The sequence below is a fragment of the Diorhabda carinulata genome, chromosome 9 (genome assembly GCF_026250575.1).
Source record: "Diorhabda carinulata isolate Delta chromosome 9, icDioCari1.1, whole genome shotgun sequence".
In the NCBI taxonomy this organism is placed as follows: domain Eukaryota; kingdom Metazoa; phylum Arthropoda; class Insecta; order Coleoptera; family Chrysomelidae; genus Diorhabda; species Diorhabda carinulata.
The window spans coordinates 3,889,085-3,916,966 of NC_079468.1; the positions used below are offsets into that span (position 1 = coordinate 3,889,085).

Consider the following 27,882-nt stretch of genomic DNA (forward strand, 5'->3'; position numbering starts at 1 on the left):
TATTAGATACACAGAGTGGGCCATAGAAAACAATCGTTACGTTTCTGAAGACGCTGTCTGATGAAAGTGAAAGGGACTGAGTTGACAAATGACAGATTTGTACATTATATTTTCTCAAAATCTAATTTATACCGTCAACGATATAATTTCAAAATTTAATTCAGTCCAATGTTTAGTATCCGTTTTTTATTTTAATCTAATATTAGATACACAGAGTGGGCCATACAAAACAATCGTTACGTCTGAAGACGCTGTCTGATGAAAGTGAAAGGGAATGAGTTGACAAATGACAGATTTGTACATTATATTTCCTCAAAATCTAATGTATACCGTCAACGATATAATTTCAAAATTTAATTCAATCTAATGTTTAGTACCCGTTTTCATTTTAATCTAATATTAGATACACAGAGTGGGCCATAGAAAACAATCGTCACGTCTCTGAAGACGCTGTCTGATGAAAGTGAAAGAGAATGAGTTGACAAATGACAGATTTGTACATTATATTTCCTCAAAATCTAATGTATACCGTCAACGATATAATTTCAAAATTTAATTCAATCTAATGTTTAGTATCCGTTTTCATTTTAATCTAATATTAGATACACAGAGTGGGCCATAGAAAACAATCGTCACGTCTCTGAAGACGCTGTCTGATGAAAGTGAAAGAGAATGAGTTGACAAATGACAGATTTGTACATTATATTTCCTCAAAATCTAATGTATACCGTCAACGATATAATTTCAAAATTTAATTCAGTCTAATGTTTAGTATCCGTTTTCATTTTAATCTAATATTAGATACACAGAGTGGGCCATAGAAAACAATCGTTACGTCTCTGAAGACGCTGTCTGATGAAAGTGAAAGAGAATGAGTTGACAAATGACAGATTTGTACATTATATTTCCTCAAAATCTAATGTATACCGTCAACGGTATAATTTCAAAATTTAATTCAGTCTAATGTTTAGTATCCGTTTTCTTTTTAATCTAATATTAGATACACAGAGTGGGCCATAGAAAACAATCGTTACGTCTCTGAAGACGCTGTCTGATGAAAGTGAAAGAGAATGAGTTGACAAATGACAGATTTGTACATTATATTTCCTCAAAATCTAATGTATACATACTTTCAACGAGATCGATTGATTATCTTTGTGGTTGACTCTGTATAGAAATAAGTAATTTAGAGTATAATTATACAAGGTATGCTACGATGAGCTACATCGATTTTTACAAACAAAAAACATCAACCTTCTCTTCATTTCATAATATTTTGATAATAATAAAAATTTAAAAATCATTTGTGGAAATAATTCATAAATAAACTAAGTCTTACCATAAATTAAAGTTAAACGTATTTAACAAAAAATCATGAAACCAAATCTGAACGTCCGGTTTTTTAGCTGTTGAGTATAGATAATCAGTTTCAGTTCACAGTTTCACTTGTTGTTCATGATTTTACGGGTTTATTTAATAATAATAATAATAATAATATAATCCATTATTAATACGCCACAAGTTTCTCGAAAAAAATATTTTAATAATAGTGGTGTACTTATTTCTATCTACTGTCTTTACGTATGGTTCATTTGGACGGAATGAGCTGCCGAAGAATTTCGGTGTCTTGTAAGAGAATTGACGAATTCTTCATTTTCTTTACGAACTGTAAAATAAAAACGTCAAAAAACACATTTTATCATAAAGACAACAATAATATTTATTTCATTTTTTCCAGCTGTGTGTTTTATACATGTATATATAAGGCGCATGGCACAAAAACATCAAAATGCAATCTCTTTCAACGAGTATCGATCAAATTTTGAACGAAATTAAGCGATACGGCAACTGAAACTTAATAATTAAGTATTAAATGTTCAATGATGGTCGTAAAAAGTGGAAAATGATGATACGCGTCAACTAATACGCCAAAATACGAGAATTGCTACTCAAGTTTTGGGATATGGCAACACTGATGTGAATATGTCAAATCTGACATTGACATCAGAACGTGTTGTGCTACGAGTGCTATTTGAGTCGTTTACAATTTTGCGCGGTGATTTTCTATGACTGTGTCGAACAACTCGCCTCGATTTTTGATGATGAAGCACAATCTCGATCCACCGTGATTTTTGATACAATCGTGGTCGCCAAGGACGTCGCCACAGGGCCTAGAGATCAAACGTAGCTAGCCGCAAAGCAACAAAAGTCCTAAGGCCGTGCGAGCAATTGATTTCGCATGACGAGTCCTTTTGAGCGCATTTTTCATTACATTCTCACACATTTCACGCGGTATTTCATTAATTTCAGCACAAATATTTTGTTTGAGTTACTCCAGCGTTTCTGGTTTGTTCGCATGAATCTTGCTTTTCAGATATTCTCACAGAGCAGTCAAATCAGGCGACCGTGGAGGCCAATCAACATCACCATTTCTTGAAATAACTTGTTATGGAAGAGGTCTCTCAGTAATTTCATTGTAATCCTGGCTGTATGCGATGTGGCACCGTCTTGTTGATACCACATGTTAATCAAGCCCAAAGCATGCAGCCGTGGCGATAAAAACTTTTTAAACAAATGAAAATATCGCTCCCCATTGACAGTTATCGTTCAGTTTCAAAGAAGTTAGGTCCAACGATTCCTCCTGACCAAATTGCACACCAGACTGTCACTTTCAATGGATGCCAAGGTGACTGATGAATAATTTGAGGGTTTTCCATTGCATTCTGTTTATTCACACATCTATTCAAATAAAAATGTGCCTCGTTACTCATTATGATTTTTTCATGAAAATCGGGGTTGTCATGAGCGAGCTGTAACATTCTATTGGCATATGTACGGCGGCGTAAATGGTATTCTGGAAGAAGCTTTTGTGTCAACTGAATCTTAAATTGAAACAAATGCAAAACCTTGTGCAAAATTGTAGTCAAAGTTGTTCTTTGAACACCAAGCTGTTGAGCACGGCGACGAATTGAGGTTGATGGATTGTTTTGAACACTTTCTTGAGCAGCAGTAATGTTTTCAGCTGATCTTGCACTACGTTGTGGTCCATGCTTGGGCCTATCAGCTTTATAGTCCAGTCATTTTAGTAAGTTCGGAATTCGAGATATCCAGCTGTAAGTCTGTAAATACTTGTATATTGACACCCTAAAAGTTGTCTCAAAATCTACATATGGTGGGATGTACGCAAGTAGTAAATTTCAAGGTCAAAGGTCACAAAAATCGATTTTTTGCGCTTTTTTTATAAATATCTCATTTCCTATGAGCTTTTTGCTATTTGTATTTCTTATCAATATTGTAGAATACAAAATTCTCTACAAATTTTGGTTGAAAAAATTTTTTATACGGTGAACCGTTTTTGAGATAGAGGGCGGAGAGCGCGCGGTCACAGGACCACTTCAGATCAACACGTTTAAAATGTTGATGAGTAGCTGCACTTGTTGGTGGAATATTTGAAAGCTGCACAAGTTTTATCAAGTTTTGTAGACTTGACGTAATGCATATAACGAAGATGATCGAGACTTTTCACAGATTTCGGAGCATTATAAATTGCCAATAAGGTTTGGGTTCCACTCTCTAATAATCTCTGGGCCGAACGATTTTCTTCCTCAAATGCTGCAACTAGTTCATCCAAATTTGTCAGTTTCTCAAAGCAACTTTTGAAAATGATTTTGTTCCCTTTTTAAAAAGTTGTGTCACAGCCACTTAATGCGTGCAGAAATAAAATATGTGTTTTGGAATGAGGATAATTATCAAAACTTTTAGTCGAGTATATCTTCGTTTTTACATTTCCTTTCCCAACTTTTTTAAAGAAAATTTCTTGTTCGTAAGACAGTAAATCAATATCTTGTCTGCACCGGTTGACCTGAAGTGATCCTGTAACCGCGCGCTCTCCGCCCTCTATCTCAAAAATGGTTCACCGTATAAAAAATTTTTTCAATCAAAATTTGTAGAGAATTTTATATTCTACAATATTGATAAGAAATACAAATAGCAAAAAGCTCATAGGAAATGAGATATTTACAAAAAAAGCGCAAAAAACCGATTTTTGTGACCTTTGACCTTGAAATTTACTACTTGCGTACATCCTACCATATGTAGGTTTTGAGACAACTCTTAGGCTGTCAATATACAAGTATTTACAGACTTATAGCTGGGTATCTCGAATTCCGAGGTGAACTTACTAAAATGACTGGACTATAAAGCTGATAGGCTCAAGCATGGACCACAACGTAGTGCAAGATCAGCTGAAAACATTACTGCTGCTCAAGAAAGTGTTCAAAACAATCCATCAACCTCAATTCGTTGCCGTGCTCAGGAGGTTCAAAGAACAACTTTGACCACAATTTTGCACAAGGATTTGCATTTGTTTCAATTTAAGATTCAGTTGGCACAAAAGCTTCTTCTAGAAGACCATTTACGCCGCCGTACAAATTTCTTCGAAATCATTCACTACTAGATAAATAGTGCGTCTTGTTGGCACGTTGTTTCTCCCAAAAATTCCACGTAAATATCTAATCGTCACAGTAATCGATGATTGATTTTGATAAAATGTTTAAATGATTAAAACACGTTGGTATGCCGAATATTTTTCCACGTCTCTACTTCAAGACTGCCAAATATGAACTGTCAACACTAATGTTTACCAAAATGATGGCAAAAACAAATTAGTATACCTTCCAGGCGGACACCTTGGATCTCAGTCGGAATAGATAAAATCCTTTGGTTAAAACGCTTGCAAAGTTTATTGATCTGAATTAAGAATATTTCGATAAGACAGTAAGACACAAATTGTAAATATTTGTTTTCATTTTAGTTGACCACTCGATACAAGAGAACAACCTGCGTTTTATTGTTTTAAAACTTACCATAATGTGCCGAATTCCCGATGTTTACATAACAAATTTGGATCCCCAGAGAACGTGTAATATGTGACATTTTTAGTAGAATTATGGACTTGTATAACAGCAGTAGATCTGTGGGTTAAAGTAACCACCACAACTAGAATACTAACGAAGGCCAATATGAAAAATATTAGTATTATAGTTATAACTATCATTTTTCTGTTTTTCGAAATTTTTTGTTCCTCTTCGTTTATTCCGCGGAAGGAATTCGAAACGGATTGTTTCCTATTTAGTTTATACGAGTCTCTTCGAGACGAATTTCTTCTAGATGAAATTCTACCCGACATATCGATGCAACACGAATTTCTCCTTGAATTTCTCGCTGAAAAGTCTTTATAAAAATTCATCCCGTATATATCTCTCGTAGATAACTTGGAGTTTCTTCGAGATTCGTTGTCTGCGAAATATTTTGATGAATAACGTTTCGGTATATGTAAATGATCGCTGCATCTTCGATGTTTTTTCCTCGGCGTAAGTTGAGTACTCCTTCTGCTCGACTTCTTTCTTGTAAATAAATTTTCTCTCCTCTTTTTGTATAATATTTCTTCCAAGGACACGGTTTTTCTCAATTGTCTCTGCGAATGACCGCCACGTTTATAATCAGAAAACGAACTCGATCTCGAACTGAAATTATCGATGTCCGGAATTTGCAAAAAAATGCTAGTATCGCTTTTTTTGTCGATAATCGAACACATTTTTTCTCTGATGTGTAGTTGAATACTGAATTTAAATCCACTAGATTACAAAATTTGTGTTAAAATTAACTACCGTATCGTAAATTGTGTGATGATGCCTTTAAAAGAGATATAAATAGAAAAAATAGGTTCAGTTTCAAACATAAACATATCCACTACAAATTGATGTTTATAATATACAGGGACTGTATTGATCGCCAAATGATTGTATAAATTAAAAGTTTGTTTAGTTGAGACTCGCATCTACACAAAAAATTATCATAATTCATAGTTCGTAGGTGTGGGCAGCCGTGAAGCCTTCAGATAGGTCAGTCGTACCCCACTTGATGTCACCAAAGTCCGATGTCCTTTGAGAAGCCGATCAGGCGCTTTGGCTTGAACTCTTTGATGTCGTTAGGCAGGTTTGGGCTTTGCTCAGGTGTTTAAACCGCGCCCGCGTGAGTTCAGAGCACTCACAGATAACGTGGTCTGCACTTTCGTCCTCCTCCATGCACCAGCGGCACTCCGGATCATCCGTAATGCCCATGATGTGAAGATGACGTCTTGGATGGCAGTGTCCGGTTAAAAAATAAATACTACCTTCCCTTCTTTCCATTTTTCAAGTATGTACTCCTTAGCAAGGCAGGATCTGAAGATCCGTACCAGGTCAGAAGCCAATATCTCTAGAGCCTGTTGAAGAAGACATGGATATATGCCATCCTTTAACAGCCCAGCTTACTCTCCCGTAGTTTATTATCTTTTTGGCCGTAACGTAATCCGTGTGAATTTGATTGGGAGCCCGGGAAGTGCTCCCGCCTTCCGGGAGGCATATTGAGCTAGTGATTCCTGGATAGAGCCTTGCAGAGACGCGCTGTCGGGGATTTCCTGGTGACACCCTCACAGAACTTCCTCCAGCTCTGTCTCTTGGAATTTTTTTGTACTGTCTTTATGCGTTGTGAAACCCTGTCAGCGTGGAGTTTTGAACGCTCGGCCTTGCGCAAGAGCCTGCGTGATATTTTCCGGTGTTCCTCCGTAGAGTGGTTCCACCAAGGGTTCCGAGCATTATCAGGTTTCCGTCTGGAAGGACAGCTACTTTCAAATGCCTCTGTGGTCGCGTTTGTTTAGTAACAGCCATCTCAATGTCGGAAGCAAGATTAAATCTCGCCGGTATGTCCACAAAACGGCCAGTGAGCTCCTCTCGAAAGAGTTCTTAGTTGGGTTTCTGAAGACAGGTGTTACCAAGTCGGAGTCCTTGTTCAGCTCGAAGAGAATGTATCGGTGGTACGACATTGAGAGCTCCTGCGACACCCTCCAAGAGCTGAACATATTCACTCTATTCATAGAGCAGATGGTGAGGTCAATCACTGATTGGCCTCGATAGCAAAAGAATAAAAAAATTGTCATATTGCTGATAAATAAATAGACCAGTCAATCAGGAGTTTTTCCAAAGATTTTTGGTCTCGGCAACTAATTCATATCAACGTGTAATATTATTGGCTATGAGGTTGAAGCCACCCATTCTAAGGGTTTGGAAATATAATCTCACAAATAAGTGCAGGAATGGACAAAAAAAGGAATTCCATGGAAAAAATGTTGTATGAAAATATTTATTCAAGCGATTATTTCTTAAGTTATCTGTAGTTGAAAATATTTAGTTTTCGTGTAAAAAAGAGCATTTTTATACGGTTTTTTTTGAAAATAACTTTGAAAATGTAAAACTTGCAGGAAAAATGTAAGAAATAGAGTTGGAGCCCATCAAAACAGAAATAACTTTAACTCAAATTTATTTATCAAAGTGCAAAAATATCTGATATATGGCTAGTATATAATATATATAATAATATTTCGATAAAGACTTAAAGAAATGTCGAAACCTCAATTTTTATCTTTTTTTAAAAAAATTATTAAAAAACAGAAGAGACCAAGAACATTTAGAAACATAAACATATCAAAAGGTCTAAGAAATAAGAATTTAAAAAACTTTATAATAATTACTAATCACGAACTCAGAACTAATCAAATATCAAATATTATAGAAAAATGTATTGAACATTTTATGAACGAGATGAAAAAAAAAATCAATAAATTTGATTTCATGTCATTTGGATAAAAAAAAACGATACAAACAGTAATGAATTTTCCATGAATATAAAAATTATATAATTACTCCTTAATATACTTTATTTTGAAGCAAGTTGTGATCAATATTTTTGAAAATTTAAGTACTACTTTGGTTAATATTACCTTAAATAAAGCAGTAACAAAAAAACATAAGAAATAAAAGTAATTAGATCTTTTTTATCCAACAATTTAATGTATGACAAAAAATAACAAGAAAGATCGCAGTTTAAAGATTGTAGTAAAGAACCAGGCCCACTGTTCTTGGGCTCTTTGACTTTGAATTTTAAAAAAATACATAATATTCGAGTTACCAGCAATTTCATAGTTGGAAAATTAAAAAAATTATCGCGAGAAAACTAAAGCTATCTTGTCGCAACGTTTTTGGACTGAACATACACAGGACTTGGACTATTATGCCAATTCTACATGTGGAACATGCTCTGGTGACAGCTTTTTAAATTGCCTCCTTATTACAGATGAAGATGACGAAGAAGAGGAAGAAATCGATGAAACATAATTACATTCCATTTTATAAAAAATAATAAAAAATTTATTATATACATTATTCTTATTTTTCCTTTAAATCATTGAAAATATAGTAAACAAAAAAAGGGTTTACATTTTATTTTCATAAATTTAATGATAAAAGGGTTGTTTTTAAGAATGGAAATATTATTATGAATTAATGTTTGAACCACTAAGTACTAGAATGATTATTAGTTATTATGAAGTATTGAAAAAACGTCTTAAAGTTAAAAAAAAATCTTTTTCTATATAATGTTATCATTAAGGGTAGTATAGGGGATGAAATATGATAAACATTATAAGAATTATACTTCGCCATATATAAAAATACTTTTTTCTCGTAGAAAAGTTTGATTTTAATTCATGCAAGGTATTTTTTCAACTTATTTAATTATTCTGCGTAAGGGGTGGTTTTCACCACTTTAGATTAAAAAGCCGGTACTAAAAACTTTTTAAAAATGATCTACAAGGTAAATTAAACCTAATTACAAATTTTCATAAAAATATGTAGCGGGAAACGCAATTCTATAATCTTGAAAAACTTGAAGAACTTTGAAAAGTATTATAAATAAATTACTAGATATATATCATAATCCATTCATTAAATTTCAAAACAATATATTTTGACAAATTTCTCTTTCCTATTTTCAAGTGGAGATCAAAATGGTAACGCACAAACCAAAAATAATAGTTATTTGTTTGTTATTTGCAAGTACCGGCTGATTTGTTTATTATTCTTCAACTGTGAATTATTTCTTCAGTGTTTATGATTGTAGTTTAGTCCCAGTTAACCCTATGAGATGCAAGAACGTGCTCTGATGAAAACTTTTTGACCCAGATATTTTTTTGTGAAGCTAGGATGTTAGATCTATAAGTAATCTCGACTGTAAAACACGGTGGAGACTCGGTGGTGGTTTGGGGATGTTTTGGAGAAAGGGCGACTGAAGACCTTGTAAAAATTGAAGGAATTATGAAGAAAGGAAGCTATTAAAAATTTAGTACATGTGGCGACCGCGCCAAGTGCCCTGGCGTTTAAAAATAAAGGTACACATTTCTCCATACAAACTTCTTCGATAAAACAATCATTCGTTCACCCCTGACTGACAGATACCTGACCCAGAAAACCTTCTTAATGTCCTAATAGCATACAATTTGGAAAAACCAATAACGATTGGTTAGAGATAACCAATCTACCTGCTCTTTGTTCCATACTTAGACTAACCCAGGCGAGGCGTTTAGAATCGAGGAGAAATTCATTCATTCTCGACATAACGAAGCGATCAGATTTCGAACGCCGTTAGGTTCTAGAGACTTAGCTCGCGCGACTTGGTTTTTATTCTTTCATTGTACATAGTTTTTTTGATACATCATGGTAAGTTTAAGTTATCGAAATTTGTTTTTTGTGCTACCTTTCCACTACCTTCGTAGTGAAGCTGTGCAAACAGTTGAAAAGGAAGAATGTACTGAAAGTAATGATTTAGCCATCACAGAGGCCCGAACTCAGCTCGATTGAGTTTTTGTGGGAAATATTAGAAAGGAAAATCAGTAAGCAGTGTCCTCCTTCTACTTTCGCTTTATTCGCGCGACAAGAATAGTGAATTTCACCAGTTGATAACATATTCTGAGTTACCCCAAACAAGTAAATCAATTTAGTGCCTTAATTGGACATGTTTCACGATAAAAGTGCGCCTGATTATAAATATTGGAGGATGGATCGATGACATGAATTAAATATTATAATATCGAAATAACAGCTCACCCATTTCGTCTATGATTGGAGCCATTCTGAGAGTTAGACCGACTAGGAGTAGGCACATGAAAAGCAACAAAAAGGCCGTAGCCACTATGGTCCATTTTGCTCTTCTAGATGATTCATCGACCGTTAAATGTTTATAAGATTCGTTTAATTCTCCTTCTTCCATATAACAAGCGTTTTGAGCCATCGCCATACGTTTCTTCATTAATTTTTTCCTTCTTTTTCTTCTTTTTTTCCTAGCTCTATATAAAGCTTCTTCCGCCAAAATATCGTCTAAAGGACTAGGTTTTTCGGGATCTACTCCGAGTGAAATATAGTGTTCGTCATAACGCAACCTGTAACAAATAACTTTGAGAATATAGAGTATATCTAAACAAAGTTCACGATCTATAGGAAATTATTAAAGGCAAATGTTAAATGACAAAAAATAGATTTATAGACTCGGAGCGCTTCCATACTACCACTTCAGAGCGCACCGGATGCCACCAGATCTAGTAGAAACTGATGAGTGTAGACTCAGTGTGTAGCCTTCTTGAAGATACTGATGTCTACTATAAATCCCGAATTTCAAGAAGTCGAGCTGTAAATGTTGAAAACAACTCTGATACGAGGCACAATAAAAATTAAGGTTTTTGTACAATATAACCATTGAATTTTCCTCATGCAAGTATATTTTGATATTCCACGACAGAGAATGTATTTAGCAATGATGCTTCTTGAACCTCCACGCGTGAGAAAGCCATCATCGGATATAGTCCACGGATGGATGCTAAACAAGACATGCCACTACCTTATGTCATTCCGACAGATTCTTATCGTGTTTGGAGTCACGTTTAAGCGCGTAGTCTTCTTTCTCTTCCCCTAGTTCTATGATAGATTCCTTCTTGTTAGGTCCGATGGACATACACCCTTGTAGTCGCTGTTGTGGGGTCGTAATGTTTCTCTTCTAAGGTTAAACCTGTTCTAACCTATTTCGACAAGAAGATATCTAATCCAAGTAGCCTTCTTTATAGGTAGCTGTCCCCGTTGTACACCTGCTTATTTAGCGTGTGTGGGGGCGTCTTCTTATGGGTTAACTTGAGTCCTAGGACCTTTTTGGGGGGTCTTTTAACAAGAAAACAGAAGAAAATCAGTCCGGGTAACATAAGACTATCTTCTCCTTAAATGGAATACAATAATAAATTTACTTACGTGTGTTCTTCTAATTCGTGATCGCAACAACAATTAGTTGATCGATTTGTATTAGTAGGACATTTTTTAGCGTGAATATTGTCTTTGTCTCTTTCGTTAACTGACGGTACTTCGAAATTGGGCGTCCTACATTGACAAGCTTGAAGAGTACTGGAGGATATGGAAGAATCTTTTTTCAAAGCTGTAACAATGAAGAGATACTCTTTAAAACTGGAAAGGAAACGGAAATCTACAGAAAATATAAAAGTGTTTGAGAAAGTAGAATATAAAGAAATGCTAATATAGTCAACAATAACCAGAAATCTACAGAAACTGAAGAAGTGATTGAGAGAATAAAATATAACGGAAAGAATTGATTTAGTCCACAATAAACGTATGTAGATGAATTTAAAGAATAAACGATTATTTTGTTATAATCAGATTGCTTAAAACATTCAATACGGGCTCCTTCATATGAGGGGCCAAACGGTCTTGCCTGCCGGGCGGCGTCCCTCACTCGAGGGACCGGCTGTGGCGTTACTAGTTAAGCTAGTATTATACTAGGATGCTAACATCCGAGATACTGGCATCCGGGATGTTAGCATCCCACTTTGAGTCGAATTTGTGTGGGGATGCTAGCATCCCGGACTGCTATTTTATTTAAATTTTTTGCCAGTCGTCAATATGGCACCAACGAATGAAGAGATGCTGTTGCTGATGTTACTAATTAAGAAAAGAAGGCGTCGTGCAAAAAGGAAGTTTTTTAATTACTTTAGAATGTCACTTCCTTCTTTCAAAGACCTTCTAGGCTACATCCAAAGCGACATCTCTATACAAAATTCCTCAGACCAATTTCACCCGAAGAGAAGCTAGTCATAACTCTGATCAAATGTCAATTAGAGCGCCTGCTCGGATTCTAGCAGGCGCATTTGGACCAATGCCCCACAACTGATTTTGTGCTTCTCGCATTTCAGCATCCCAGTGGGGATGCACAAAATCGAGCCTCCGGGTGGCTGTTTTAGCATCCGATGCTGGCATCCTAGTCTAATCGCTCACATTTGATTTAATGCCCCGCTAACCTCCCTGATGCTAGCATTCTAGTATAATGATAGCCTTACGGTTACCCGCTCGTTGACCTATTCCCCCACCATTGAAACTCTTAAAGTTTTGTACACCGTTCGATTCAGTATTAACCCTTCTTATAAACCGTAAAGGTCGTTTCTACGACAAAAACGGAGACACAACCCAATTGATATCGTACAAAAGAAATTGAAAAGAGGTGAGATGGTCCAGTAATTTACCACTGATGGGATTTGCGTGATGAAATGGAAAGATAAGCGAGAGTTACTTATGATTTCATCAGAAACCCGAGGCGATCTAGTCGAAGTCACCAAAACTCTTCGGGGACGGGAGATTATCATAAGAAAACCAGAAATGGTATTTTCTTATAATAAATCTATGAGTGGCGTCGACCAAATCGACCAACTCCTCGCTTATTATCCCTGCACACGCAAGTCTTTGAAGTGGTATAAGAATCTGGCCATCTACATTTTTCAAATGCTTTTGACGAACAGTTTTTTTGCATTTAATGCTTTTTCCGGTCAAAAAAAACTTGGATATATTTATTACAGCGAACCTATAACGTCTCTAGACCTTTCAAAAAAAATGTTTCTTCTTGCTCTGCAAACCAGACCTCCATAGCTTTTATTACCTCCTCGTTGGAAGAAAATTTACGATCTTTTAAATTTTTTTTCAGTTGAGGAAAGAGATGATAGTCGAACGGAGTCAAATCTGGTGAATAAGAGGGGTGTTTTAGTAATTCAAACCCTAAATCACGAATTTTTTGCATGGCAACATGAGATTTGTGTGCAGGGGCGTTGTCCTACAAAAACAAAAAACACCTTTGGATAGCTTTCCGCGTCTTTTCTCTTTAATTTTTTCCCGTAGAGTGGTCAGTAATGTCGAATAGTAATCTCCAGTTATTGTTCTACCCTTATCCAAAAAATTAATCATGATTACTCCATGGCAATCCCAAAAAACTGAAGCAAGAACTTTTCCAGCAGATTTTTGGACACGAAACTTCTTATGTCTTGGAGAACCAGAGTGTCGCCATTCCATAGATTGTTGCTTTGTTTTTGGATCGTAGAAATCCATACTAGTCTTATCCATAGTAATAATTCGGTTTAAGAAGCATACATCGTTTTCAAATCGAGCACAGATCGAACGCGATGCTTCTACCCTTCCATACTTTTGGTCAACATTCAAAAATTTGGGGACCCATTTTGCAGCAATTTTTCTCACGTCCAAATTGACGTTTTAGCCCAATTCGACGATCTGATAAAATCATGTCATGGACTGTATCGTTATTTTCGGGGATTGACACAGAAACTGGCCTCCCCGATCGGTCATCATCTTCAATGGAAAATTTACCTCTTTTGAAGCTTGCAGTCCAATTTTTCACGGTCGCATACGAAGGACATTGATCACCAAGGGTATTAAGCATATCTTCGTAAATCTCAACCCTTTTAAATATAGGTACTTGATGATGACTTTTCACAATTTCGGTGGACATCTTTTTTCTTTTAATTTATTTCGTAGCTTTGGTTTACTTTTTTGACGTCAAACTTTACACAGACACTTCTAATAATTTATTGTTCGTTGTTATGGTAACGCAATATTTTGTTTATGCATGGAACTGATCTAGGCTAACTAGATATCAATACATCATCGTAAAATTTATATCATGTACTTTTTTTTCTACCGTTTCTTTGCTAATTTATTTGATGTGATTTCTCATTCTTATCTTGCACCAAATTGTATCCGAAACTGATGTTTGTAATTATATGGGGCACCAGCTTAATGAACGCCCATTCCTTGTATAACTAGTATACCTATAAAAAGAAACTAACAATCACAGTTATTACAGGTATACTCGAAAGAATCAATCAGTGGCTGCTACACGTAGCTCGGTCAGTACTAATCATTACCTGGTTCATATGAAAAATGAAGTGAAAAATAAAGCTCTTTGTTCTGAATTTTATAACAAATACGGTCGACAAGAAAAAACCATCGACGGAAAACTACGAAAAGCTTTTCAAGTTGTAACAACATGTTCTATTTGTGAAGTGACTTTTTCCAAAAGTTGTTTCAATTATTGTCACTAATTTTTTTTTACTATTTAGTCTTTTCCAGTGCCATAAAAAGATAATTTATAAAATAAAAATACAACAAGAATATAAATGGTTTTATTGATTACTCATCTCCTAACCTAGAAATATTAACCTAAAATAAAAAAGTCTATAAAGTTTTTGTAAAAACACCGATTCCCAGACTATTTACATCGGAAAAATCTGACAGGCCAGGGCTTTCATTTTTGTATAATAGATGTGTAGAAAACGTGTTCCTAAAGGATACACGGTGCGTTTACTAAGTAGAAAGATGTGTATAATTTTGAATACACAGTGCTCCAGACACTGTATGACAAAAACATGGCGCCTCAACAGAAAATAGAAGGAAAAATTAGCGACATCTCTAAGGATAGATAAGGATAGATAAAATAATGTATTTTGTGTCACAAAAACGTTGTTGTCAATTGTCAAACGATAAATAGATTTTTACAGAGCATAGATTATATCAATGAACACATAGAGATGTCGCCGAAATTACCTGATTTGATTAAAACAATTTCCACTTCTGATTTACGTTTCATTGGGGTCTTAATTTTTACCTCGATGTCCTTACCCTTTCCTTTTCCATTTTCCTCTTTGATTGTGCTTTGACTGGAAGTCGACATAAGTCTTAATCGTTTCAAAATGGACTTTCGACTTGAATGAATACTGGAAGTGTTTCGATTTTCATTTCTTAAGGCTTTTACTTTGTTATCTAATAAAGTTTGCAAAATCGATTCTAACCGAATTAAGCTCACAGCAACACTTATTTTTTCTTCTTCTACCCATAAGTCTTCGGTCGATACCGCCTTATCGGCCATCATTTTTTTAATTTTTTATTTGAGCAAAAAGTTCACCAATTTCCATCACTGTAAAAAAATAAATTTGACGGTTATACTTGATAAAAAATCAGAAAAACGTTTGAGCTTATATTCGTTAATACTTCGTGGATATTTCGATTCTGTATTCTCAGGCAAATGGATAGTTTGAAGGGAGCCTATGTAGTAGCCACGGAGATCTCCACATATCAATCCCTTGGACTATAGAGGTACTTTAAAAGCATAGAAAAATCCGGCTAATGTTAAGGAACCAAACGATCGACGCTGGAACTGAAGACCAAGCTCCAGCTGCGTGGATCTACACCACGATAATCCTAGCAGAACATCGCCCTGGGAGAAATCATGGAAAACCTCCAGATGAAGATTACAAGAGTTGAAGAACCACCCCAACATCCATCTGAGAAAGCTGCCAAGAAAAAACAATTGACCACGACCACCAGTGACGACTAAAGAAGAAAAGAGCAGGGTCTTGAGTAGGGACATCTTTAACAAGTAGATCTACACTTTAAAGTTGTTTTTAGCCGTAATAAATCGATCAATAATTTGGTAAGAACAAGACACAACATAGAAGAAAAAACTAGAAGCTTAATAGTTTCTGAAAAAGAGAAGAGGTCAGCCAAACACTTCTACTGAACCCATAGAAGTAGAATGGAAAGCGAGCAACAAATATTAACTACCCTATTGGAAGAAATGAGGTCGTCTACGAGGTTAGGAAGGTCTTCGATGGCGATGACGTCATTTAACTAAATTGGGACACATTGTATACATCCTTACTATATGTAAAGTAGAATTTACAAATCACAGACTCGTACTGTTGCTGAATTACTTAACTGTTGACTAAACATTATGCTATAGACAACTATGTTATGAACGTTCACCATCCTATATCTAAAGAAGCCATAAGACACAAAATATTTGCAAAAAAAACGAGTTTTGTGATATTTGACCTATAATCTAGAAGCGAGATCACAAGATTTCAGTAAACAACTTTTTGGATAACAAAATGAAGATCTATATGAGTTTTCAGCAACTTTTCTGTTAATCTGATGTTAACTTTTATTTTTGACCTATTTGACTGGGCTAATAGAAAACTCTTGTACTGAATCAAAAGTTCCGACGAATTTAAAAAATTTTGCTTGTAGATTTCGAGTTCAGAAATAAAAAAATTAATCTGTATAATCAATTATGATGAATATACAATGTAAATCGAAAATAATAGTTAAATAATTGTTTTAAAATTGTTATTTTCTAGTGTTAATCATGAGGTTAGCACCAATCCTAATTTTAAAATCAATACGAAGCGAAATTATATTTAATATAACATATTTATTGATGTAGAAAAATCGTAAAAAAATTATTTTATGATAGTTATATGTAGATGCATGATTATGTTTTTGTTTGGTCTAAATTTCCTTGAAATAAATGTATTTTTCCATCAGTTACGTTTTTCTTTCTACAAGAAATTCAAAATTGACGCCGGTCTTTTAAATGTAAATCAGGAGGATTATACTCTTGATTTGATTAAAATCAAATCACCACTTACATTTGCACAATTTAAATTTAAATTACAAACTCTCTGTATACACCCAAGAAAAAAAATTAAATCCTTCCCGAGAGACCATTCATACAACATAAATTTTGTTAATTTATTTCAGAAAAGGCTACAATTTCAAACCAAGGCGAGCTCTATACAGCCACCGGTTCTCAAGTTTCCCAAAACTCTAAATTTTCAGGAAACTGCCGCAATACGCATCCCACGACAAATATTACACATAGAGAAGTGGTAGTAAATTTAATTAGTTTCCATTTTAAATTAGACTGCTATCAGTTAGCTCAGCGGCTCTTTAAAAAACAGTCTAAACACATAAAAAAAACAGAAAGACCCAAGCTTTAGCAAGAATAACCCCTTTTCATGTGTTCTGGAATATTTGTGGACATAGAGCCAAAGCAAAAACAAAAGTTTGGCCATTTTTTAAATTTATTGAAAAATTATTGTGTTTTGTCATTTGTCTTTAAAGACTATCGTTTTCAAAAACAAACCGACATTTTGTATTTAGAGAGTCTGTTACGAAATAAACCGTCATTTGTTTTCGAGACTGTCATTTTCAAAAACAAATCGATATTTCGTCTTTAGAGACTAACTGTTACGAAAAGAAACCGTCATTTGTAATTAGAGACTGTCGTTTTCGAAACCAAACCGACATTTTGTTTTTAGAAAGTGTCAATATGAAAAACTAACCAATATTTTGTCTTTAGACTGTAAAGAAAACAAAGTGTCACTGTTTTTAGAGACTGTCTGTTACGAAAACAAACCGTCATTTGGATTTAGAGACGGTCTTTTTCAAAAACAACCGACATTTTGTCTTTAGAGACTATCTGTTACGAAATAAACCGTCATTTGTGTTTAGAGATTGTCGTTTATGAAAAACAAACCAACACTTTGTCTTTAGACAATGTCTGTTATGAAAACAACCCGTCATTTGTAGTTGGAGACTGTCATTTTTTAAAAAAACCGATATTTTGTCTTTAGAGACTGTCATTTTAAAAAAAACCGACATTTTGTCTTTAGAGACTGTCATTTTTAAAAACAAACCGACATTTTGTCTTTAGAGACCGTCTTTTACAAAAGAGACTGTCTGTTACAAAATAAGTCGTCATTTGTATTTAGAAGCTGTCATTATGAAAAACATACCAACACTTTGTCTTTAGAGACCGTCTTTTACAAAAGAGATTGTCTGTTACGAAATAAGCACTTTGTCTTTAGAGATTGTCTGTTATGAAAACAAACTGTCTTTTGTATTTAGAGACTGTCTTTTACAAAAGAAACCGATATTTTATCTTTAGAGATGTTATTTTACGAAAAGAAACCGTCATTTGTATTTAGAGACTGTTATTTTCAAAAACAAACCGACATTTTGTCTTTAGAGACTGACTGTTACGAAAACAAATTGTCATTTGTATTTAGAGATTGTAGTTTTCGAAACCAAACCGACATTTTGTCTTTAGAGACCGTCTTTTACAAAAGAGACTGTCTGTTACAAAATAAGTCGTCATTTGTATTTAGAAGCTGTCATTATGAAAAACATACCAACACTTTGTCTTTAGAGACCGTCTTTTACAAAAGAGATTGTCTGTTACGAAATAAGCACTTTGTCTTTAGAGATTGTCTGTTATGAAAACAAACTGTCTTTTGTATTTAGAGACTGTCTTTTACAAAAGAAACCGATATTTTATCTTTAGAGATGTTATTTTACGAAAAGAAACCGTCATTTGTATTTAGAGACTGTTATTTTCAAAAACAAACCGACATTTTGTCTTTAGAGACTGACTGTTACGAAAACAAATTGTCATTTGTATTTAGAGATTGTAGTTTTCGAAACCAAACCGACATTTTGTCTTTAGAGACCGTCTTTTACAAAAGAGACTGTCTGTTACAAAATAAGTCGTCATTTGTATTTAGAAGCTGTCATTATGAAAAACATACCAACACTTTGTCTTTAGAGACCGTCTTTTACAAAAGAGATTGTCTGTTACGAAATAAGCACTTTGTCTTTAGAGATTGTCTGTTATGAAAACAAACTGTCTTTTGTATTTAGAGACTGTCTTTTACAAAAGAAACCGATATTTTATCTTTAGAGATGTTATTTTACGAAAAGAAACCGTCATTTGTATTTAGAGACTGTAGTTTTCGAAACCAAACCGACATTTTGTCTTTAGAGACTGACTGTTACGAAAACAAATTGTCATTTGTATTTAGAGATTGTAGTTTTCGAAACCAAACCGACATTTTGTCTTTAGAGACCGTCTTTTACAAAAAAAATCGACATTTTGTCTTTAGAGATATTATTTTACGAAAAGAAACCGTCATTTGTATTTAGAGACTGTAGTTTTCGAAACCAAACCGACATTTTGTCTTTAGAGACCGTCTTTTACAAAAGAAACCGACATTTTGTCTTTAGAGATGTTATTTTACGGAAAGAAACCGTCATTTGTATTTAGAGACTGTAGTTTTCGAAACCAAACCGACATTTTGTCTTTAGAGACCGTCTTTTATAAAAGAAACCGACATTTTGTCTTTAGAGATATTATTTTACGGAAAGAAACCGTCATTTGTATTTAGAGACTGCAGTTTTCGAAACCAAACCGACATTTTGTCTTTAGAGACCGTCTTTTACAAAAAAAATCGACATTTTGTCTTTAGAGATATTATTTTACGAAAAGAAACCATCATTTGTATTTAGAGACTGTAGTTTTCGAAACCAAACCGACATTTTGTCTTTAGAGACCGTCTTTTACAAAAGAAACCGACATTTTGTCTTTAGAGATATTATTTTACGAAAAGAAACCGTCATTTGTATTTAGAGACTGTAGTTTTCGAAACCAAACCGACATTTTGTCTTTAGGGACCGTCTTTTACAAAAGAAACCGACATTTTGTCTTTAGAGATGTTATTTTACGGAAAGAAACCGTCATTTGTATTTAGAGACTGTAGTTTTCGAAACCAAACCGACATTTTGTCTTTAGAGACAGTCTTTTACAAAAGAGATTGTCTGTTACGAAATAAGCAATTTGTCTTTAGAGACGGTCTGTTATGAAAACAAACTGTCTTTTGTATTTAGAGACTGTCTGTTACGATAACAAACCGTCATTTTTATTTGGAGACTGTCGTTTTCGAAACCAAATCGACATTTTGTTTTTGGAGACCGTCTTTCACAACAGAAACCGTCATTTTGTCTTTAGAGATGTTTTTTTACGAAAAGGAACTGTCATTTGTATTTAGAGACTATCGTTTTCGAAACCAAACCGACATTATGTCTTTAGAGACCGTCTTTTACAAAAGAAACCGACATTTTATCTTTAGAGATGTTATTTTACGGAAAGAAACCGTCATTTGTATTTAGAGACTGTAGTTTTCGAAACCAAACCGACATTTTGTCTTTAGAGACCGTCTTTTACAAAACAAACCGACATTTTGTCTTTAGAGATGTTATTTTACGGAACGAAACCGTCATTTGAATTAACAGACTGTCTTCTACGAAAACAAATTGTTGTTTGTCTTTAGAAACTGTCTTTAAAAAAAGTAGTCTTTGTTTGTATTCGGAAAGACTTTTTTCAAAAAAACTTTACGTAAAATTAACGATCTTATAATCACATAACAACGACATATTTGCACAGATCCGTTTAAATTACTATTTCTGTCAAATTATCGCATCGTGTGAACGGCACTTTTGTACTTCAGACCCCCCGTTTCTCGATTAGATAATTTGTTTAATAAAAGTGAAAAAAATATCTCATTATCCAGAGAAATTGCAAAAACTCCTTATATGAAGAAAATAACTTGTGGAAATTATATTGTTTGACCTATTTATATGATATTGAGTTTTCATAATAGTTCAACTTTTGGTGGAATTAAATAAAAATGACAGTATACGTGTCTTGTATAATCAAATACCACAAACAAAGAACAGTTTGTTGATTACTTTAAGATGTCTATCTATCTATATATTAAAATTAGTTTCCCCATAGAATAAATTCAGAGAACATTAAAGTATGCCAGACAACAATAGCGTCAATATAGAAACGGCCGAAAAAGATTTTTTGCAATAAAGAAGAATAAACAAACGGATAAAGCTACGATTCGGGCAAATAAACTAATCTAAACTCCGTCTCTGTACAAGAAAATTATTTTATCATCCTCTCGAGAGATGCTTTGTTTATTTAGAACAACTGTTCGTTAAATGAATCAATTTTCAAATCAAAATATTATAGTTTCCAAGTTTATTGCCAAAATTAATATACAAACCAAACAGAAAGATAATTCAAGGGTAGAATACCAAGTTGGTGAATACGGAATAATATTGAAAAAACGTCTAGATTACAAGTGAGTTGTATGTTGTATTCAAGGAAGTATGAAACCTTATTCCCATGGTTGTACCATAACAAGTTTAATAAATCAAGTTACATGATATAAAAATAAAATAATGAATATTTGAATAGATAAAATCATTCTATAAACTGTTTGTGTTTGGTATTGAATAAAGAGCTTTACAAAATAACTTCTGTGAGCTGATATTAACAGACATAGGCAATAGACAATACGTGAATGTATAAGGGGTTTCATACTACAATAAGTGGCTTATAAACATAAAACTTTGAAATCATTGATTTTATTAATTGATTATAAACATGTTTTGAAAATTTAACAAATTCTCAGACTTTTAGAATATTTACTCAATATATTATACAAACGCGTAAGTCACTGATTATATATTTTGGTTTATACAATTTATTAGTTTCATAGTATTAACAATCAATTAAAGAAAACATAACGGTACTTTAGTTTTCGTTTATTTATTTATACTTTTCTAACTGATATATTTACAACTGTCACTTTGACTCACCACCTATTCATTATACAACGTTTATTTAAGTTTTTCAATTGAAAAAAATCATCTTGATACTTAATGCTGCTACTCGAGTTGAACGCAGGGGCGGCTAGTGCATATAAGCATAGAGTGCATATAGAGAATGTTGATGCAGATATTTAAAACAAAATAAGAACTAAAAACATGATAATTACATAATTTAAATAATGATAAAAATTCGATTACTAATCCAAAATAAAAGTTTTAATTCTTCGCAGTCACTTTATCAAATAACTCAGTCGAGCGTAACGTATGTCTAATACGGTGGGTAGACGCCGAGTAAATAGTTTTTTTTCGCACCTCTTCGAAATGTTTAGTTCTTTAGAAAGATTTCATCGAATAACAATATACTATAATAGAGTGTGTCTGTCTAATTTTTGCAGAAAGGAAGTTGTTTTTGATTCAAAAGATTTTATATATATTCATACGAAAAAAAGATATGAATATAGGCCATTACCAAAGATTATTATAGAAAAAACAGTTGTAAGTAGGAGACAAGCTACACAAGAAAATTGACTTGAGATATTTATGTCAAAAATGATTATAAATAACGCTCACAAACATTCTTTATTTATGTTGATATTTGTTTTCGGATACGTTCTACTCTAGATATCTATTGAATTTTGTGTAGGATTTTTACAAGAAAAAATGTTGATACAATGGATAAACTCGATGCATCATTTATATCAACTATAGTAAGAAAATCATTCTATTAAATAAACACATCAATCTATGGGAGATGGATTATATACCTACACGTAACCTTCGAAAACAGTACCGGATCTAACATAAATCACTAGCACTACAATGAAAAAATGACTTGATATTTTTGAGGAATATTTCAGTCAGCTTTTAATTTATATTCAAATAAATTTTAATGATTTTATATAACGCTAATATCCCAAATATAGAGATTTTTTTAATAATTAGAAAAAATATAAATTTGGTTGTGTGTACATTATTATTAAATTTCAATCTAACATTTAGCATACAATTTTAATAAAAATAGATGTTGGCTCAAAATATTGACAGTATACTATAACTTATACGAGGGTTGCTATTTAAGTTTCGAGATAGACAAATAAAAACGAATATTTATAATTGGATGTGGCTTTATTGTTTTCCAAAATATTCTCAATTAAGATCAATATAATTTTCTAGGCGTTTGAACCAATTGTCGAAGCAATTTTTCCATTCCGACTGTGTTATCTCCAAAATATGTGATTTGGAGATAACATGAGGAACATCAATTTGATGTTTTGACAGCTTATAAGCGGTTAGTTTTTTCCTTATTTTTACAGACACTTCTGGCAAACAAATGCTGGAGTACCATTCAGAGTTGACCGTTGAACATGGCGATATGTTCATTTATTCCAAAAAAACAAGCGACTATTTGCTTCGAAGTACTTCATGCTTCTTCTTCTTCTTCTTCTTCTTCAACATAATGTAGGCCTTAAGCCTGTAGTTAACTTGAGATGTTAATGTCCATGAATCCATCCATATTTTTGGAAGTGTGCCTAAAGGTCGTCGTGTCCCTGGTTTATTGTCTCGTGCGATCTTTGCTAATCTTTCTCTGGTCATCCAGTCTACGTGTTGGTTCCAAGCTCTTCTACGTTTACGTCCCCATCTGACTATGTTTTCCATTTTGAGGGATTCGGCTGGTCTTGAATGACCCATACATGAGAGAAAGGTCGTAGGGGACTTCACACCAGAGCTGCGGCAGCGAAAGCCTTTCGGTATAAGGCCATTTCTATCCAATTTCTGTAGAAATACCTGTCAAAGGAACCCATCCCAGCAACCACACTCCAAAAATCAGCAGGAAAAGAAGGCACTGTTTTCTTTCATTTTTTTGTCTATTTTATCTTTTGTCTTTTTTTGTGTTTAATTGTAGTGTTTTGTGATGGTGTGTGTGTTACTATCTAACGCGGGCAGTGTTTCATTTGTGTAAAAGTTATGGGTCGTCTTCGTCGTATCATTTGATTGTGGTCATGTCAGTTATGTCAATGTTTGTTGGTGGATATGTCATGTTTTGTTGACTAAGTTTTTCTATCGTATATTGTACAGTCATTCATTAAATGGTTTTGATAGTTTTTAGTCAATGTCTCTTAGTTTGAACCATCTGTAGTAGTTGTTCATATGTCTGGGTCCTGAAAACGATGGCCGTTTTTTTGTCAACCTCCGATCGCTCCGTGCAGACGCTACACGGGCAGAAGAAAGCGGGCATACGCTGTAGGCGACTGCGAAGCTCTTGCACTACACATTCCGTCCTTGCTGACATTCAGGCGTCAGTCGGCGTTGTGCTACGGCCACGTAAACATGTTCGCCTTTATTAATGTCTTCCGTAAAGAGTGAATTGCGAAGTGTGATTCGTTTTCTACAGGCTGAAGGCCATAGTGCAGCAGAAATCAAAGAAAACTTCAGGTAATGGTATTGTGCGTGAATGGTATTGAAAGTTCAAAGATTGCCTTAATGATGCGAATGAAGAAGGGGAGCAAGGACACAAATCTGTCGTTTCAGATGACTTGGCTCAACGAGTTGACGGAATGGTTAAAGAAAACCGCAGATTCACCATTAGTGATTTGTCTATGGAATTTCCAGAAGTTTCAAAGTCTGTTTTGTAATCTGTTGTTACTGAACGGTTAAGCTACATTGGCCGCAACTATCTTTGAAGAGGGTATTAAAAAGCTTGTCCACAGATATGACAAATATCTCAATCTCTTCGGTAATTATATCGAAAAGTTACAAGTCGTGTTCCAAGTCAGTGTCGGTTATCATCTTCTTACTGTTTTGAAGATCTCGTAAGTTTTGCGTGCAGTGTCCGCTTTGTTCCATTTGTCTTACCATGTTGTCAATTGTAGTGTTTGTTATTTAATGTCACATGTTGTCGGTTAGGTAAATGTAGAATCTGGGTGTGTATGTGCTTGTTTCGCTAATGTATTTGCAAATTTCATATATGTGTGGCTGTAGAGTTTTTACTACATTAAGAAATCGTCTTCTTTGTGGATTCTATCTTTATGTTTTATCACTTGAATCAACAAATTTTTATAAAGAAGTTCGAGGAGTTTACACTTTTCCCGCGAACCTCATCCATATTGAAACAAGAAGAGAGACTGAAATTTTGCGATGTTGCCAACTTTGGCACGGTTGTTGGAGTGTATCCAACGGTGAGTGCGATTTGTTGTCTATTTTGATGTTGTGCTTAATGATTAGCTCAGTATTCTTTTCAATTTTTATCATAATTTTGTCGCTGCTGGTACCATTCAACAGCTGTTGGGTTACCACCATGGTATCAAAGTAAATTCTTACATGATTATTATTGTATTTGTGTGCGTTTTCAGTTATAATATCTGTTGCTACCATTAGGGCAAATTCTTATAGTGTTTATTTTATATTTGTATGTCTCTTTGACTATGTGTATGACAATCTGTATGTCAGGATTTTTGTTATTGTCTGCACCAAATCTCCGCTGCATATAAAAGCTTTTTCGTAAATGTCCCTTAGTACCGTCGGTTTTCGTCCCCTGTCTCGGCCAGCTATGATGAACAGTTTCTGACCGATGTCATTCGCTTTTTGCTATATAATTTGACGTGTTCTAATAATAGCTGTCACGTGTCAATTGTCAGTCCCAAGTATTTGATATCGTTTTCGAAAGTAATGTTTGCGTTGTGTATTTTTAGTCTATGTGGTTTTGTTTTTGTGTCTTGCCCAATGTTCGCACGCCGACGCAGATCCATGTAGTCAATTGTTGTTTAGTTTCGGGCTCTTATGCATATATCCATGATTTGTCGCCTGTCATCATTTATAGACGTCTTTTGAAGCACCACGATCACCAAAATTCGATTAGCATACGTCCAAAGTCATAGAAAATTATCCCAGAAATGTTCGCTTCGACTTAATTCCATTTTTTGGTCAAAATGAATGATTCAAGTATCTCTAAACAACTCAATGCTCAATACTACTTGGTACGAACCGTGTAACTAGCGCCCTCTATGAGAGTCAGACATAAAAACAAATTCATTGGATGTATCAGCTTCCAAAACATGTTAGTATAAAATTTCAATACAATGTTGCGTCGAAATCGTAAAAAATGTATAATTTTAAAATAATATTTTTTTTCTTCAACGTCCTTCATCTTAAATACGGATGGCTCTACGAACATTTTTACTATGAATATTTTTCACGTTTCTATTTATCTTAGAGACGGAATCACCTTTCTTTGAAACACCCTGTATTTACACTTGTGTCATAACAAATGCTTTTTTTAAGCTGAATAATAATTCTAGCAGTACTGTGATTAAAATTTAGAAAATATTTGAGCTTTATAGGTCTAGAAATAAAAAATATATATAAACAAGTATACAATTTTTTAGTTGCACATTCAAAGGAGCTTTTACCTTGAAAATGAAATATTACATCCCCTCATATAGCTCTTGAAAAAACTATATCAAATTCAATTTACATAAACAAGCATCAAAATTATTTTTGTCAACAATTGTTTCTTGGAACTTATTTTGTCATTAACTTGCCAATATTACAATTCACACGTACGAATCTTAAATTACTATTTTATGTTGTTTACATTTCCGATTTGTAATTTTGAAACGCCCCACCGTTTCTAGTAACCCAAAAGAAATGATTAAACTTAAAAAAAGTACTCACCAAAAACATACATAGGTGATATAGTTTATTTAAACATCACTAAATATTATAATCACAATTATCAGTCGAAAACAAAAAAAAATTAACGATTTTTTACGTTAACAATGATCAGTCGAGCGAAAGCTCTCCAGGTTGTAAATTCCCGTATTCCCGACAGTTCATCTGGACGTAGTGTGCGTGTGATTTGAGTTTGGAGATGATAGTCCAGGATGGTGCGCAGGGCTGGCGCTAGAAGCAGCCCAACCACCCCGTAACGACCTACCGTACGGACGGGTTTTAAAATTCATATTCTAACCCAATAATACAGAAGACAAATTGAAGGTTAAACATAAAATAATTTATTACGTGTTAGTATTATCTCTTCAATTATAATTGTTTACCTCTGGTCTACATCAATATAAATTTGTGATTGCATTAAGAAGTTTTAATAATAAACTAACAACTATAAGAATTATTAAAACATATTTTTGTTCATACCCCGTAGACATATCCTACTTCACAACATACAGACATTTCATAAATAAAAATGGAAATCTTAGTTATCTGCTATATATAAGGTTGTTTGAAATTTTTGTAACTGCAGTGGCAGTTTCTTAGAAGCAGTAAGATACGCAGTATTTTCTTTAGAATCGAATTATTTGATACGTTTTTTGTTTATTTATTGCAGCATAAAATATGTCGTCACACTAATGCTTATGTCATAAATATCTATTATTTTTCCTCATAGATGTCACTGCCTCCCTTTCAAAATGTGGAGGATGAAAATAAGATATGTACTTTCAATGTTTATTATTTAAAATTTTCATGTTTTATTTTAATTATCATTTAATTTACCTTTTTTTGTAAATCTTATTTTGGTTGCATTCCGTTGTATAAAAATTATTGTTGATTTCTCACACAGATGTCACTGTGTTACAGTATGAAACCTAGTCAAAAAAAACGATTTAAATATATTGTAGGAAATTCTTATCTCTTATATTATCTACAAGAATGTTTTTTTAATGTTCTATAATGTTTCATTATAAGAAAATAACTAATATTCTAATTTATGATGATCGCCATTTTTTCTCCAATTTGTATGTAGCAATTACTCTCGTAGCTACTAGCCGATAAAAGATGAACTAGACGTCTCCAAAAAATCATCTATTTTATTGACATCTCCATAGTTTTTTCGGAATTGTTGCTGATATTCTTTTTCATTTTTCTTTTATTAAAACTGTAGAAAGTAAGTAGCAAAAAAGAAAATTGGTTTTAGTTAGCGGCAGCCATAATGGAATGACAATATCTTGAATGATATTGAACAACGTCAATGTTGCCAGATGATACATAATTATTAGATATCAACATAATTTGTATAGTTTGTTATAAAAATATATTATTAACATAATTTGATAATAATAGCACAATTCTTTAATTTTCAATCAATTGTATTTGTGTTTTGCGTCAAAAAAAATACAACGAATTGTAAAATTAAATCTATAAAAAATTTCAAGGTCGTTGACTACGTTTGTAACAAGGATAATAACAGTTGTCAAATTGCACATGAAGTTGTGAAAAGTCTTATTAGTGAAACAAATTTAAAAACAATGATTATATCTGAGTCGTTTCTGATCAAATGTAAATAATTAAGAGTGAAGGAGCCACA

The 27,882-nt window shown here is 33.7% G+C and overlaps 1 protein-coding gene across 1 annotated transcript; it reads right to left on the bottom strand.

Annotated features, from left to right (window-relative positions):
- Nucleotides 1-981: 981 nt before the first annotated feature.
- On the bottom strand, nucleotides 982-26,411 carry LOC130897881 (uncharacterized). Its single transcript, XM_057806822.1, has 5 exons — nucleotides 26,238-26,411; nucleotides 14,889-15,183; nucleotides 11,169-11,349; nucleotides 9,981-10,312; nucleotides 982-1,666 (listed from the first exon to the last, which is right to left on the bottom strand). Exons 2-5 carry the CDS (start codon nucleotides 15,136-15,138, stop codon nucleotides 1,578-1,580), a joined length of 852 nt encoding a protein of 283 aa, XP_057662805.1. The 5' UTR covers nucleotides 15,139-15,183; nucleotides 26,238-26,411; the 3' UTR covers nucleotides 982-1,577.
- Between the last annotated feature and the right edge of the window lie 1,471 nt (nucleotides 26,412-27,882).

What these genes read in the sequence shown, in the direction of transcription:
- LOC130897881 (XM_057806822.1), bottom strand. Translation starts at nt 15,138, where the DNA reads ATGATGGCCGATAAGGCGGTATCGACCGAAGACTTATGGGTAGAAGAA. An exon ending in GGAAAATGGAAAAGGAAAGG is followed by an intron (nt 11,350 to 14,888) that starts GTAAGGACATCG and finishes TCATTGTTACAG; the next exon opens with CTTTGAAAAAAGATTCTTCC. An exon ending in TCCAATCATAGACGAAATGG is followed by an intron (nt 1,667 to 9,980) that starts GTGAGCTGTTAT and finishes TTTATTTTACAG; the next exon opens with TTCGTAAAGAAAATGAAGAA.